The sequence below is a fragment of the Anopheles merus genome, unplaced genomic scaffold, assembly GCF_017562075.2.
Source record: "Anopheles merus strain MAF unplaced genomic scaffold, AmerM5.1 LNR4000008, whole genome shotgun sequence".
NCBI lineage: Eukaryota > Metazoa > Arthropoda > Insecta > Diptera > Culicidae > Anopheles > Anopheles merus.
This window is the reverse complement of record NW_024427588.1, coordinates 300001-317125: the sequence shown is the minus strand read 5'-3', so window position 1 is coordinate 317125 and position 17125 is coordinate 300001. Positions and strand designations below refer to the sequence as shown.

At 38.6% G+C, this 17125-nt stretch overlaps 1 protein-coding gene across 16 annotated transcripts in view; it reads right to left on the bottom strand.

Annotated features, from left to right (window-relative positions):
• The window catches only part of LOC121600838 (protein spitz-like), an 82194-nt gene that overhangs the window by 24071 nt on the left and 40998 nt on the right, over positions 1 to 17125 (bottom strand). For all 16 annotated transcript variants that reach the window (XM_041929620.1, XM_041929615.1, XM_041929619.1 and 13 more), the window contains one exon: positions 4385 to 4556. In XM_041929620.1, the coding sequence (XP_041785554.1) occupies positions 4385 to 4556 (172 nt within the window). The remainder of the gene's footprint in view (positions 1 to 4384; positions 4557 to 17125) is intronic.

The following is a 17125-nucleotide window of genomic DNA, read 5'->3' as shown; positions in this document are numbered from 1 at the left end:
CTGTCGTATGAATTTAGAAGACTTATTTTTATCGCTTCTGTTTCTAAATGAAGATTTTGAGAGTGTTTTGTGTATTCGTCAAGCCTCCAGAAAGCTTATTTAAACAAAAAATTTCCCCCATCTTGTCAAAAAGTGATATTCAAATTTCGTTATAATAAAAACATGCTATGAGACCACCTGGACTACATACACCTTGAATCTGGATTCCATCACCAGATCTCTTTAATGCACCTTGGGATAAGTGTAAACATCACCTTGTTTTGCCATTTTTCAAGCAGGTACTCGAACCTAATTCTAGCTTTGAGGCTAGAATAATCTAGACTGAAAATTGCAGGCTAGCTTTGTGTGCGGTTTTGTATGGAGTGTTTACATGATTTCAGCCTCCAACTGTCAAACTCCATACAAAAAACTGACTACAATCGTGAAGGGGCGTAATGTGCTAAAAAAAAAAATATTTTTTTTATCATTTAATTTTACATAACAGGTTGGCTCAAGGCAAGCCGGTCTCATTGTACAGTCGTCAACTCGTACGACTTAACAACATGCCCGTCATGGGTTCAAGCCCCAATTAGACCGTGCCACAATACGTAGGACTGACTATCCTGCTATGGGGGGATATCAATAAGTCACTGAAAACCCAACCCCTCAAGTGTGTTGGCAGGCCTTGACCGGCATCGGTTGTTGAGCCAAATAAAAAAAAACAGGTTGGCTGATAAGTCCCCGGTCTGACACATAGATGGCGCCGCTGGTATTAAATGCATATTATTTTTATATAGTACCAACCTTCAAATGATTCGTGTCAAAAATTGACGTCTGTATGTCAATTAGTTTGTGAGACAGAGCGTCTTTTGTCAAGCAACTTTTGTTATTGTGAAAAAAATGGAAAAAAGGAATTTCGTGTTTTGATAAAATACTGTTTTCTGAAGGTATACAGTGGAAGCAAAAACTTGGCTTGATAATGAGTTTCCGGACTCTGCCCCAGGGAAATCAACAATAATTGATTGGTATACAAAATTCAAGCGTGGTGAAATGAGCACGGAGGACGGTGAACGCAGTGGACGCCCGAAAGAGGTGGTTACCGACGAAAACATAAAAAAATCCACAAAATGATTTTGAATGACCGTAAAATGAAGTTGATCGAGATAGCAGAGGCCTTAAAGATATCAAAGGAACGTGTTGGTCATATCATTCATCAATATTTGGATATGCGGAAGCTCTGTGCAAAATGGGTGCCGCGCAAGCTCACATTTGACCAAAAACGCGCCGTGCCACAAGTCATTGAGAACGATGGCAAAAATTCATGAATTGGGCTTCGAATTGCTTCCCCACCCACCGTATTCTCCAGATCTGGCCCCAGCAACTTTTTCTTGTTCTCAGACCTCAAAAGGATGGGAAAAAATTTGACTGCAATTAAGAGGTGGTCGCCGAAACTGAGGCCTATTTTGAGGCAAAACCGAAGGAGTATTACCAAAATGATATCAAAAAATTGGAAGGTCGTTATAATCGTTGTATCGCTCTTGAAGGGAACTATGTTGAATAATAAAAACAAATTTTGACAAAAAAATGTGTTTTTCTTTGTTAGACCGGGGACTTATCAGCCAACCTGTTATCCCTCACATGTACAACCGCCTACATGGCCAGGTCGAACATTTTGTATGGAAGAAAGATTATTTTTTGGTGAAAACTGTATACCTTTTGAATTTCTTGTTAGATTTGCATGAAATCTGGCGTATAGGTGCATAAGATTGTTTGTTAACACATCAGTGTAAATTTTTAATTAAGAAAATACTGTTTTTTTTTATTTATTTCAATAAAAAATGTGTAAAAGTTGTACTTCAACCACAGCAGATCAGGCTATAAATTTGAAGTTAATGTTTATGTTTTGTTCTAGTTTTGACGTACGTTTCTCTCATAAGTTAGTTAGCTTTTTCAGTTAACTGTTATCGCTTGTCATAATGAGCATAATCATTAATAAAATATCAAATGCGTATATTTAAACATATTATATACATTAAAAAACTGTTTTTTTTCTACTTCTATTTGGCGTAACGTCCATGGTGACTTATGCAGACTTTCAAGACTGATTCAGTCAGCCATTTTCCCAAACTCGATCGAAGAGGAACGATAGTTGCCGTTGCCTACACAGCAAATTTTTCATCAGTAAGGTTTCTTACTGAAACGATTCAGTAATGGAATATTTTACTGATTTTCAGCATAAATGTCATTTTTCACTGATTTTCAGTAAAACAATACAAACATACTGAATTCAGTAAAACAATTTACTGAAAATAAGTAAAATCAGTGTTAAATTTGTCGTTTCACTGAATATCTGTAAAACAAATTACTGAAAATGCATCAATTCATACTGTCAAATCGACCTGTCAGTCAAAACATCGAAACAAAAAAACGCGGTGTCCTCCTGCGCGTGATGTGCAAAAAGTTAATAAGGTAGGCGCTTACAGGCAACCCGATAAAAATCAAGTGAGATTTCGGCTTGCAGGGTAAATTTGAAAGAAATGGTAGCCGTGTTGGCACGTACAATCTTCGCTACAATTATCTTGATGCCATTTCGTGATGTCTGTAAGCGTTTATTGAAACATCAAAACTTGTTGCGGCAAAATAAAGTATGAAAAGCGTAATAACATACAACATGGATGAATATGAACTGAGGGACTGGCAATCTCTGCGTATCAATAAAGAATTCAATATATAAGAAATATTTCACTTTTTAATCGCTACCAACTACTGAACAATCCGTAATATGATAAAAGGCTTTACTGTGATTTCAGTAAACGAGCTGTCATTTTGGTGAGCACCGAACATTGATGAGTTATTCAGGTAACATGGTAAAATTAACTTTAGGTAGAAAAAGGATTACTGAATTTTCAGCTCAAAACTTAAGTAAAATTTTACTGAACTTCATTTAAAAAAATTGTCGGTGTTAACGCTAGGGTTAACACACAGCACGCACACTCGTCATGCTGTGTGTGATAACAACACAACAGTCAGAGCGCGGTATGAGCATACGAGTTATATAGATTTGATGTGTGCGCTGAAAGCTAACGAACAAAAGCGCGGATTTATCACTGGGGAGAGTTTGACAGATGAACACAATAGATAGCGGCGAAAGGGTGAAATCAAGTGAAAAATCGAATTAAAGAAAACAGAGTAAGACACACATTTAGTTAAACTTATTTAGATAAAACACCAGAAATTCCGAAAGCAGTATCCTGCGCAATCAGTCGGTATAGATACATATGTTGCTTTAATATATTTCATAAATATCCTACTCAATTTTACGTAGAATATGACAAAATGTTTCAAAAACAACCAAGAAAACCACCATTTTATGTCATTTTTACAATCGCTACGATTATTCCCGAATTCGATCGAGTTTGGGAAAGTGCCTGAGTATCACGTAGCCAGATAGTCAGTTTTTGCTACGGGGGAAGGCTCCATTATAGGTTTGAACCCATGACAGACAAGTAATTGAGCCGATCGAGTTGACGACAGCTCCACAGTATGCTTTCAGAATTCTCCAAGTAGATTGCAATACTCCCCTATACGGTTGAAAAACTTCCATACCATGTTTGCAATATTCTCCTACTGATTTGTAAAATTCCCCTAAGTGATTGAACTATTCCTTTATATGATTCGAAACCCTGAATATGGCCTACCCGGGTACGCGGTTGTACACTTACGTAAAATTTTTGGTCGTACACATGACGATTTATGGTCCATAATCCATAGCAGTTATAATTATAGCCCCGTTCAACTTAAACAGAACAATAACCACGTTGTTTCTTATTACTTTGTAAAATTACAATAATTGTATCGGACCATGATTCATAGTATGTGAACGCAAAACAATTTTCGAATCTTTTTTCGACATTTTTTACTAGTGGGACGGGAAAGCGTCGTCAACAAAGGTATAAAGGCCGGGCTACATTGATCGTACTCGCAAGTGTAATTTCGATTTTCACTAGCGCATCTGGTGGCGGCTGACCGAAGCATTTTGCCAATTAATTTGGAGCCGCTCCAGAAAATATGTTATTTTTCCATGTGTTTTACTTTAACTGGGCTGGAAAAGCTTTGTAATTGATAGATAAACATATTTGGCAAGTATTTCAGCCGTTTTCGAATCAAAAAATGATGGAAAAACTACTTAATTTGGAGATTCAACACGACCATTCCCCCGACGCTTAAAAAAAGCTTCTACCAGCCGCCGCCAGATGCGCTAGTGAATATAAAAATACGTACGAGTACGATCAATGTAGCCCGGCCTTAAGGTGTGTAAATTTACTTGATGAAAATTTTAGTAGGTTTTTAAATATTTTTTTTTAATTTTTCATTGAAGCAAAACCAGGGTCTAAAATATACTTACTCGCAGTTGTACAATAAAGAATCTCCAATTTTAACCGTAAAACAAGTGGCGTCGTTAAGGCAATACCAAGCCGCATACGCTGGAGGGCATTTATATGTATGAAAAGTAATATTGGGCCTATTTGTAGGACTGGGAGGGCGAGGCTTTGGTGTTGTTCTACTTGAACAAGCATCTGTAAAGATAAAGTATGAAAATATATGAATTTAGGATGTTGTTATTTAGGCAATAACGATTTCATATGGGCTGTTTTCAATCCGCATAACCGACCCTCTGTGTTTAAAAGCGTTATATTGTTCGTTAGTAAGACCGATTTTGGAATACTGTGTTGTTGTTTGGTGTCCCACCTCATTTACATCGATTGACTGCATAGAAAGAGTGCAGAGATCATTTACTCGGTATATTGTCAGCAAAATGCCCGGCTTCACGTCAGATATCCTACCGGACTAAGAGCAAAGATGCCAGCTGTTGGGTCTGGACTCATTGGAGAAACGCCGTCACATTTCCCAAATAATGTTTGTTGCCTCGCTCATATCTAATGCTGTGGATTCACATATCATTCTTTCATCCCTGCATTTCTATGTTCCAATTCGTTCCTTACGCCCTCGTGCTCCTTTATTTGTTCCAAATCGACGCACTTCAGTTGGTTTAAATGACCCTTTATTACGTGCTGTGAGATTGTTTAATTCCTGCGCACACCTGTTTGACCTCTCCTTACCATCCTTCCGATCCATCCTCCGAGCAAATATTTAACAAGTTTAGTTAATAGGTATGTTGTTAAGAATTCAATTTCAGACAGCAGTTATGTAAATAAATAAAAATAAATAACTGAAGTTAGGAAATCTGATATACAGGCGGTCCCCGAGATGCACTATTAACTGGGACCGAAAACGTCCGCAAAACCCGCGTATCTCTATTTTCCGCCTGTGGATGTGGAATTTTCCGGTCTCCAGTCAAAATATTACTAGTGTTTGTGTTATTTTGCTTGACGTGATAGTTTTTAGCCAATAGTTGAATGATGTGATATAGTTCTGACTATATATTTCATAACTCAAAGTTGCTAAAATTGATAAATGTTTTCTCCTGCATGAACGAAAGGAAGCGCCAGGCAATATAGATATTAGTGATGCGCGTTGTGTTTCAAACCTGCCAGGTGCGATCCGTTTCAACATGCAAGCATACGGACCGCGATCCTGTTTCTCGGCGTTCTTTTTGATCCGGTACAGAACGTCGTTCTTTTCTCTTTTGCTTCTTTCTAGTATGAATACACATTCACAATCTGTAGCGGAACTTGGGGCAAGTCTGCCACCTTAAGCATTTCAAGTCATAACTAACTAAAACGTGTTTTTCAAAAGCCGATTTAAATCTCATAACCATTTTACATCTATTTCCTCACTTATAAATGAGTTTCGCTTGAAAAAAGTGCAAACAAAACAGTTTTTGAAGCGTTTTAAAAAGGGTCCAAAAAGACGTTGTTTTTTGGGCTATGGGGCAAGAGTGCCACTCGTATGGGGCAAGACGGCCACCTGGTTAAAATAACCGTATTTCTTAGATAATTGGAAATTATTACGTTTGTACCACTAGTGTATGTATTCCTACATGTATTTAGTCACCAATGAACCCTTTTTGACCACCAACTGTACCACAATATGGTTTGTTACTGTTCTGTTTTTCTGGCGTGGAATCCGCTCACAATAGCGCACCATTCCGCAGCACGCTACAACAATGTTTACATTTTTGACAGCTCGTGCCTATGAAAGATAGTGGCACACTTGCCCCAAATAGAGATGGCTCTTTTACCCCAAAAGTTGTAACTTTTTTGAAATGGAATTTTTCAGTGACAAAAAGAAAGTTTTTTTCAACTAACCCCACAAAAAATTTCACGTTTTCTCAGCTATACGGTGGTGTAAATATTTTCTCGGTTGATTGTTCGCATGATTTTTGAGAGCTTATTTGGTTGGATTAAAAAATTATAATATTCTGCTCAATTTTGAAACTCAATATAAATCAGTTTAAAACAATGGGAAATATCGATTGGTCTATATGAAATTAGGCTCAGAATACCAAGTCATTGGAAAGCAACCAACTGTATACACAATTGATCATTAAACTAAAGTTTTTAAGGAAAAATGCTTGGTGGCACTCTTGCCCCGTATGGCACACTTGCCCCAAATTCCGCTATATGTGATAGATAACAGCGCAAGCCATACTCTCTCAATCACAGAGATAACGGTACAACACCAGCGCCATGAAGCCAGAAAAGGATAGAGATTTTTGATGAGGTGAAAAATTAATCGCCAATATTTTAAGAGACGATCCTGTGGAAGCGGCAACCGTGATGAATGAATTGTTTCTCTTCTGCCATATACATCATAGACGTCATTCATCAATTAAGTAACGCTGGTAGGGGGGGAGGGGGGGGGTGAGGGGGTGTCGTCAAACGTTATGATTTGTTAAATGAGGGAGATGGGGAGTTTATCTTTTGTTGCGTAACGCAAAGAAAAATGATTCATTTTTTTTTTTTCGAAGAACAAATGAATAAAAAAACGAGCATTCTTCTTGGTGACTTCACAACCATCGCAGTTTTGCCGGTCTAAAAAAGATCTCGCTACTTTTTATGTACTAGGCAGCCGAATAGTCCGTCGTTTGGTCCGTTAAATTAGGTTACCACGGACGGACGGACTGAAAAACTTAACACAGAATTGTCGCAGTAACGTTACATTCCGTTACTGCAAAGAACCACAGTGTACGTGCCACTCGATTGTGTAGGAGAGTATTTGTTGATAGTAGCATAGTAGCATTGTATCCGGATAAGTTAAGCATAGTAGCATTTGTTGATAGACAAGTCGATTCGCAAGTGACGACACGCGATTTGAAGCAAATAGTACAATAATCAATTGTCACGCTTAAAACAGATGTAATAATAATCCAGCTCCGTACAAACCCAATTCGTTTCAAACTAATTGGAGATGGAATTGATGCAGCCGTTTTTTTTTTCGCCAGAGTTGATCATTGGTCGTAATTTTAAAAAATACATCGAAAATGCAGCCGAAAGTCTTGCAAACATTACCGATTTTGTTCGTAATTTGTAGGACATGCGTAACAAATTTAACATCACATGTTACGTGAAATAGAATAATTAATTTGATGATGATAAAACAGCAAAAGCCAAAAAACATTTCCGTAAAAATAGACATATTAACCGTAGAGTTGGCAACCAGATTTACACACGTAAGTTGGCAACCGGCATACCCGGGTATTCCATACGTTTTTATGTAAAAAATTAACGATTTTCATAGGTAAACAATGCTTTCTATATTTTAATGCTGTAAGCAAGTAATGCAGACCAGATATTCTCTTCTATTTCATTTATTCATTAAGTTTTTTTTCATTTTATTATTAAAAAATAACGTTCAAATTGAAATTTGGAATCGCTTGAATTTGACTCGAAAATAAGCACAATACGAAAAGAGGAAGAAGAGAAATGTCATTCTCCATACAAAATGTATGGAATACCCGGGTATGCTGGTTGCCAACTTACGTGGTAAAGTTTAAAAAAATAAAAAAAAATACTTACAGGCTAATTAAAATTACAATTTATGCATCAAAAAATCATAAATTAAAAGTTGAGAGACTACGGAAAATTTTAGGTTAATAAAAGCAATGAATCAAAAGTTATTGCAGTTCGAAGTTGAAAAAAATACCCGGGTATCCGGTTGCCAACTTAAAGGATAATGAAGGACCAGGAGGATGGCATGATGAAAAACACTTCTGATGATGGTGATGCAATTATGTTCCAAACCGTGCTGAAGATTCGATAATCAGAATCGTTTTGAATTTGATTATTGCATGGGTAGTTCTTTATATAAAATATAATTTACTTTTTTTTGGTTAATGTAAAAAATGGTGAAAATACCAGAAAATAGTAAAAAAAAGAAATAAATCCCAAAAACTGATTTCGTTCAATAAACAAAGCTATTTGAGGGGGGTGGGGTCCATCTGTTACGTAATTTAGGGGAGGGAGTTTGTTTCAACGTTACAGTTTGTTACACTAGGGGGAGAGGGGGTCGAAAGTTTGAAATTTTTGTGTTACGTAATTGATGGAACGCCTTATTGGTGTTACAGCGTTAATTGGACTGGATTGTGGCAATCAATGAATTGCTATGTTTTAAGTGTTAAGCTGCTTTGTTGTGCATGCATCTTCAACGTACGCACTTGAATTTTAACATGACAAGTTTAGCCTTCCGCAATCACTTATTGTAACAGCTTTACACTGTATGTATTAGTAATAGACCGATGTTATTAGATGCTATTTATATTTAATTTTATTTAAAAATAAGTTAAGACATTTTAACTGTTTAATTAAAAATCCACTGTGTAGCGAGTAACTTAAATTAAGCGTTTTTATTTAAGTAAGTTATATTTACTTAACAAAAATTAGTTTTATACAAGAGAGAGAGATTCGTTTTACTCATTCAATAAACTATTGTTTTACTTTGTTTGTGTTCCGTTGATAACGGAAGATGAAGAGGAGAGAGAGAGAGAGAGAGAGAGAGAGAGAGAGAGAGAGAGAGAGAGAGAGAGAGAGAGAAGGCATCGTTTATCCGGGTATCTTTAATCCGGCTATCCGTTTATCCGAGCTGTTGAGAAATGACAGTTCAATACAAAGGTGACATTACGTACTGAGGAGGATTGTAGGTTTCTACGGCCTACTCCGTCTCGTGGACTGTATTTTAGAACGGGGAGCAGTACTCCCGAGCAAAATCCTTGAAAAAGGCTGGCACCCCGATGCAAACTTCCGCCTATCTAACAATGGATATTGCCATCTAACAATGGATATTAAGGGGTCTTGCCACTCTTAATGAGAATCGAATTTCCCAAGAAGAGCAATGCTCACAAAAACTTGGACTTACACTGGAATTATAACTCGATTTATTGTTTTTTTTTTTTTTTTTTAATTCAATTTGTCTTTTTTTTATTGGTGTATAAAAATTTTGAAAATACATTTGGTAGCATAGTTTCTAATGGTCTACGCGTCTTTTGGTTTCCTGCTCTTTAGAGTGTTTATGCATTGATTTGGCAGTAGCCTTTCTAAGGTTTCTAAGGTTTTTCAGTGATTCTAAATTTTAGCTTTTAGCAATTTGAACGCAGGGGAAGCCCTCATTTGTGGAGAATGTTATCTCTTTTTGAAATGCTAATCTAATCTAAACTTCCTTATATATATGAACTTATAATAATAAACTTATCTATATGAAATGGAATGAAACTTATGGACATAGTGCAACTTAAGAAGTACTAAGTATTTACAGGGATACGTTCAATTCACGTGTAGAGGTTTCTAATAATATTAGAGCCAGATGCCGACGTTTAAGCTTAAGTTTAGCTAAATCTTTCCCTATTCGTTCATCAATAAATTCTATGTTGGCTATCCTGTGGAGTTCTTCTGTCCGAAATCTTTTAGGCAGTCCATATATTATTTTAATAAATCTATTTTGAATTCGCTGTATTCTCTTTCGATTGGTAACAGAACATACTTTCCAGATGTGTGACCCGTATGTAATGGCTGGTAGTATGATTTGCTTGTATATCAGCATTTTATTATCTAGTGAGAGTCTAGAAGAGGTGGCTATCAAAGGATATAGACATTTAAGTTGCCCTATAGTCTTGTTGGTAATAGTGTTAATATGCTGATTGAAATTCAGTTTTCTATCTATGTTGATTCCTAGGTACTTGACTCCTGGAGTCCAGGGAATTATTACGGAGTTAAGTTTAACCGGCTCTATTTTACGATAGATTGTGCTGTCCTGCATGTTTCGTTTGTATGGAAAGACTATTGCTTGTGTCTTGGATGCATTTACCTTAATCTTCCAGTCGTTTAGATACTTAACGTAAATATCTAGACCTCTTTGTAAACCTCCTGAAAGATAACGGTACTGTCGAGCAGTGTGGAGAATGGCTGTATCATCTGCATACAACGAGATGTAGGTGTTGTTACGCAATGTGGGAAGATCCGATGTATACATATTGTATAACAAGGGTCCCAATACACTCCCTTGTGGGACACCAGCACAGTTATGATATATTTCCGAGCTGTATTTACCAATGATTACCTTGGATGTTCTGTTGGACAGGTAGCTAGCAATGATACGAGTGATGTAGGTTGGAAAGTTTAAGTTCATTAACTTAAAAATTAGTCCTTCGTGCCAAACATTATCGAATGCTTTTTTTACGTCTAAAAGTGCCATAGATGTTGATACGCCTTTTCTTTTGCCTTCATTAATGATATTTACAACTCTCTACAACTGATGTGCAGTTGAGTGTCCTCTTCTAAATCCAAATTGCTCTTCAGCCAAGGCATTTGTCTCGTCACAGTAGTCAATCATTCTATGATAGATTACCCTTTCAAATATCTTGCTCAAAGTACTCAGTAGAGCAATGCCTCTGTAACTAGTCACCAACCCTGGGTCTTTACCCGGTTTGGCGATTGCAACTATTTTTGCTATCTTCCATTCTTGAGGGAAGTAGCCCAGTTCCAAGAATTTGTTGAAGATGTTAGTGACTAGATTTAGCGCACTATTACCAAGATGCTTAAGCACAACATTAAAAACCTGATCTAGCCCAGGAGCTTTAAAATTTGCTCCACGAGAAATAGCACCTTTCACTTCACTACTGGTGGTTTTATCTCTATCTTCGAAATTGATGGGCATTTCATAAAGATTAATGTTGGCCTGCCTAACCGATTGCTCGTACGGAATTGTTAAAGTATCTCCCAACCTATGCGCATTTAAAAATTGTTCCGCTAAACTATTGGCTTTTTCTTCTGGTGTGAATAGGATATTCGAATTTTCACGGAGGGGTGGAATTGGTTTTGGACGTGTTCTTAAAACTTTAGTGACCCTCCAAAAGGGATGGGATGATTTTGGCATGGTTCTGAGTTTTTTGCTAAATTGATAATTTCTGATTACTTCTAATCTCACTTTAACATCTTTTGCCAGCCTTCTGTATTCACTGTAAAGTGCCCTATCTCCTGTTCTTTGGTATTGCTTTCTTACCGTGTTTTTCATTTCAATGAGTCTCTTCGTGTCTCCATCGAGTTTCATAAGGTGGTTGTGAAGTTGGACTTCAGGCACTGAACGTCTTACTGCTTCCTCGATGTTGGTGTTTAGTCTTTGCAATGCATCATCTATGTCATCAGTGGAGCTCAGCGAGACATCTACGTTGGTGTGTTCATTCATCCACGACTCAAAGGTTCGCCAATCGGCTTCACGAAAGTTTCTTCTACGACGCCAAGCATGTGGGGTGTTATTTTCAACCTTTAGTACAACCGGTAGGTGGTCAGACGACAAGGCAGAGATGGTGACTGGATCGTTCATTCTATCAGGCATATTTGTCATGAATATGTCTATGATGGACATGCTTCGGCCGTTGACGAAGGTGGGTTGAAACGGATGAGCTATTGTGAACAGGCCATTTTGCGCAGCTTCCCACAATATCTGACCGTTTTTGTTTCCTCGTTAATTGCCCCATACTTGGTGTTTGGCATTTAGGTCTCCTGCAATGATGAAGTGTCCACTGGTATTTGTGAGAGATCTCAGCTCTTGTCGAAGAACAGCTGATGTTCCATCAGAGTCCTTTGCTTGTTTGGGACAATATGCAGCAAAGAACTTGAAATTTCCTTGCGTCGTGAAGATCTCAAAGCCAGCTGCTTCTATGAACCAGGTGTTATGATGCGTTAGCGTCCTGAATTTGACGTCGCGATGTACTGCAATGCCAATGCCACCCTGAGCGGTTTGTCTATCTAGCCTTATGAAGCTGTGATTAGGGAGGTTGAAGCTCATATGTGGTTGCAAATGCGTTTCAGTTACAGCTATCACATCAATCTTTTCCTCTTCGAGAAAATTTATGAACTCCAGCTTTTTTCTAAGGATGGAGCGGGCGTTCCAGGGAAGCGCTTCCATTATCAATTGGACCAGCGTGGTTATTTGCTGATCGCGAGGGAGATGTTTAATCTCGCTTTGATAGCGTTTCCACAACCGTGTGATGGTAGTGAAAAGGATCATATCTGGAGCTGTTTCCTCTACAGAAAGTTGCTCTCGCAATCGGTTGAGCTTGTCTTGGGCTGGTTGCCTGGTCGCTGTTTTAATCGTCTCATTTTGTATTTCCATTGCTTCTGCCGATGGGCCAGAACAAGCTGGTTGTGAGTGTTGGGGCTTCATCTCTGAAACGTTAGGCTGTGGCTTCTTTTGGCTATGTTGTTTGCGAGGCAGCGACTGAAGTTGCTGCAGCTGTTGATGTTGTGTTATTTTATGTTGTTGCCCAGGTAACTGACCTTGTATTTCCTCACTGTGTTGCATTTGTACCATCGGGATTTGTTGGAGCACCGGTTGCTCCTGTGGTAATGATATTTGAACCTGCTGATGTTGTTGCAGAATTTGTTGTTGCAGCACGTTGATCTGCTGTTGTAGTTGTTCCACCAGCTGTTGGAGTGGATGTATGATCTGTTGGAACAACAATTGTTGTTGTTGTACCCTCGGTGGCTGCTGCATCTGTAACGTTTGTTGAGCTTGCGGCTGATGTTGCAACGTGTGCAACGTGTGCAACGTTGGTTGTGGTAGTATTGTGACTGGTGAGTCTGTAGTTGGTGCAGATTGAGGTGCAGTTTAGTCTTGAGCTCCATGCAGATGTAGTGGGCGCTGGAGCAGGGATGTAACGGGTAGTTCCCGATCGATATTTTTTGGTATCTCGATTCTCGATAAAATCACGCCTGGCTTTGCAGTTGTGATTGAGAGGGCTGTGATTTCCTTGGCAATTGGCGCAGATTCTTTGGTTTCCCAGTTCTTTAGAGCACTGATTTGACAAGTGTTCATCTCCACACTTCATGCATCGAGCCTTCATTGAACAATTATTTTTCCCGTGTCCAAACCGGAAGCAGTTTTTGCATTGTGTGACATCGTCACGTAATGGAAAGTAGCGTTCCCATCTGATGCTGATTGATTTGAGTCGCTTTACTTCCAGTAGATCATCGAGGGTTACCTGCCCTTTTGTAAAGGACACGATGAAGTTTTTGAAGCCTGCTTTTGTAGACAAGCTACTGTCCAAAATGCGAATCGAGACTGGACGGGAAAGATTTGTTTCTTGCAGCCACTGCTCGATCATGACTGGGGTGCCAAAACGCAACCCCTTGAGGATTACCTGGTACAGCTTGTCTCCAGGAAAATCGTGTGTGAAATATTCACGTTTCATTTGTTTCAGGCGACCAACAACTGTTTCAAAAACCTCGCGCGAGATGCACGTGATTTTTGTAAAGTTTCCCTTGAGGAAACTAAATGTGACATTTAGTTTGCCACTGTTTGCAAGCGAGTTGAACTCAGCAAATTCCTCTTCTGAGAAATCTTTAACGATAACTGGAGGAATACGCTCCTTTTTTATTGAATTGTGTGGCGCCGCTGCCGCTGTTACGCTACCATCACTCACACTAGCACCTGCTTCACTCGGTGGAGCCACCACCACTTCAGCCGAAGCCTTCTTCTTCGTCGCATTCTTTTTAATGCTATCGTTTTCAGCAGGGCGTTTACGATTACGGCTTGTGGCCGGATCCGCCGTGGTTTCCATTGTTGCCTCTCTCACACACCAACTTAGGATACACGTGCTAGCGTTTTAAGCGATTTACGCACACATTTGCAATGTATTGTCACACACGTTTAGGTTCGCCTTTACTCAGAGCAGAAACACGTCCGTTCTCGTCCAAAACACGAGAGCGTCTCCGATTTATTGGTGATTTCTGGGGGGTTCTTATCAGGAGCCGACGTGCTCCGTTAGCGATACATACATTTTCCTGTTTAAATCCTGTTTACTTGGCAATATTCCAACTGGATTCTGGTTGAACTGGTCTAAATGGGAATTCTGACTAATGAGAAAATACATGTAATGCGTGTTGCCTATGCATAGGCGTTGTTAATTCATTGCCTAACTTGCGGGTGTGTTCTGCCTATCTCAAAATCCAACAAGGATATTTGAAAAAATGGTTATCAGAGCAAATTTTCATAACATAAAATACTATAATTCATGGCCAATTTCAAATATTATCATTTGAAAAAAAATAAAGCAAATAAAAATTTGCTAATTTGTATCAAAGCATATGATGAATTTCCAACAAAAATCAAGAATTTGTGCTTAATTATATTCTTTGACTCATTATCCGTGTTATTCGCATAACCGGGCGAGGTCAAGTCCCGATGAGGATAAACGGCGCTCTACTGTAGTTGACGGTAGGAACGTATGCAAGATACGACAAGTCCAGCGAAAACGCCGGTCGGTGTATTGGTGTGCATGTAGTGTTTTTGGCAAGCAAGTGTGAGAGCAAGAACACGACTTGTAGGCGTGCAAGTAGAAACACGTTTGCGATGAATTTGTAGTGGTAGTGGTAAGAGCGAGCGGTGTATTTCGAATTAAAACGGCATTCTGTTAGTAGCAAGCGGCTTAGCCAGACGCAAATGCAAGTAGCGGTGTTACGTCGATCAATAAAGCGACACAAAAAACAAAACTTTTCTCTTCTGTTTTTTCAATCAATTGATTCCCAGAACAAATTATCCAGTTTGAATTGAAAATATGTGATTATTGCACAATAAAGATATTATAAATAATAGCTGACCCGGAAAACTTTGTTATTGACAAAAAAAATCCATCATTGCTTTCCTGTTTGGGATAATTGTACCGTGTCCGTATCCTAACAGTATCCGATCGTCGAATGTAAACCGCCAGGTATCTTACAAAGTACTGTACACAACAACAACAATCCTGCTGTTTGTATGAACATTACAAAATTTAGTTTAGTGTAACATCTAAACATTCTGTAAGTCTTAAAACCTATTCTCATACCACAATAAGGTGTGTACAAAGTTTCGTTGAAAATTATCCAGCCGTTTTGGAGGTTGCTGACAACAACCCCCAGGACAATCGCATGGCAATCGGATTGAACGCGTAACATTTTCCATACAATCCGCAGTGTTGCGTGTTCTTCGCGCTAACTTTGCCTGTATTTTCAATGAGCCAAGCGATTTTACCGCCCTCCTAGACTCGTTGAATTCTAAAGCACGCTTGCCGCGGCAACGTTCACCACATACACATACACACACATCTCCACACTCAGGGTACGACATCTTCCCTGTTGCTGTTCTGGACTCAGACAAAATTTGTGTTTCCACACTTATTGTTCAAAAAAGTAGTAGCTCCTAGGATCTGAATTTACAAACAAATATCAAAATATAATGTTCTGCTAATGATATTGCACTAAATTTAATTGCACTACATTAAGTTTTTACATATCTTTCGTAAAAGTTCATCGGAGTATGAAAACGTCGATACAATTTGTGATGAAAAACTTAAATTTTAAGATTTTCGCGCATACAGGGTTTCGAATCATATAAGGGAATAGTTCAATCACTTAGGGGAATGTTGCAAATCGGTAGGGGAATGATGCATACAAGCTGTGGAAGTTTTCAATCATATAGGGGAGTGTTGCAATCGATTCGGGGAATTTCGCAAGCGTACTGTGGAGCTATCAGCAGACTGAGGGTGCCGCTGTAAATACCTCAAAATATTTTCGTCAGTCTTACTAACTTTTCATGTTTAATTATGGCTCCGCAACTGGATTTATTTAGTTTATCATGTGTACAGCTGAATCCCACACGAAAACAACTCCAAATGATGTTTTGAAAAAACATCATCGGTATCAATTCGAAGCTTTCTACACCGGCACCCACAGTCTGATGACAGCTCCACAGTACGATTGCAAAATTACCCTAATCGATTGCAACACTGCCCTATATGATTGCAAACTTCCACAGCTTGTTTGTAACATTCTCCTACCGATTTGCAACATTCCCCTAAGTGATTGAACTATTCCCTTGTATCAGCGGTCGGCAAAGTCCGGCCCACGGGCCAAATACCCGCCGCAACATTCAATACGGCCCGCGAATTGTTTTGACTGATTTTGAAAGATGGGAAGAAACTATTCGTATACAAATTACTGAATATCTTTTAGAATAACATTTTATACCATCGTACTCTTTCAACTTTAATTAAAAAAATTTGGAATGACGGATCGATCTCCCGGCCCAGATAACTCAATAATGTAGCCACTTGTACCTCTGTCTTCATTTTTAGCTTCTTTTGGAATCTCAAAAAATGAACCTGGACTCTCTTGCGATACTTTGATTGTTGCCTAATAGTACCAAGATGTTGGTGACCAAAACGCAGAAATGTTCTTATGCGACGACAGACTTGTGTATGCAGTCCATTTAAGACGCTACGGGGTGGCATTCGTTGATCGCGCACGCTTCTAAGTTGGTTCCCGTTTTTGGCCATCATGGTTAGCGTTCGACTAATAGAGGTGTCAGTTTGAGGTGACTGATAGAGGTTGTCTGTTATCTCATGGGATACTACTATTCAAAGTGCAATTAACGTTGTGTTAAAGCGGGTGAAGATAATCCCCTGATAAACCCATGAAATTGTCAATTTTCAATCGTTATGTAATTTTAACATTGTTTCAACACGAAAATAAAACTTTCGGAATGAAGGAAAACGCACACGAAATTTAATGTTGATGAGATATACTAAAGCAATACAATAAATTTATTTGAAGTTTTGCATGCGATTAGCATTTGATGAGAGATCATTAGACTTCCACCAACGCAAAACATGCAATACAAAATTTTAAATATTGTGAAACAGCTCCATACATTT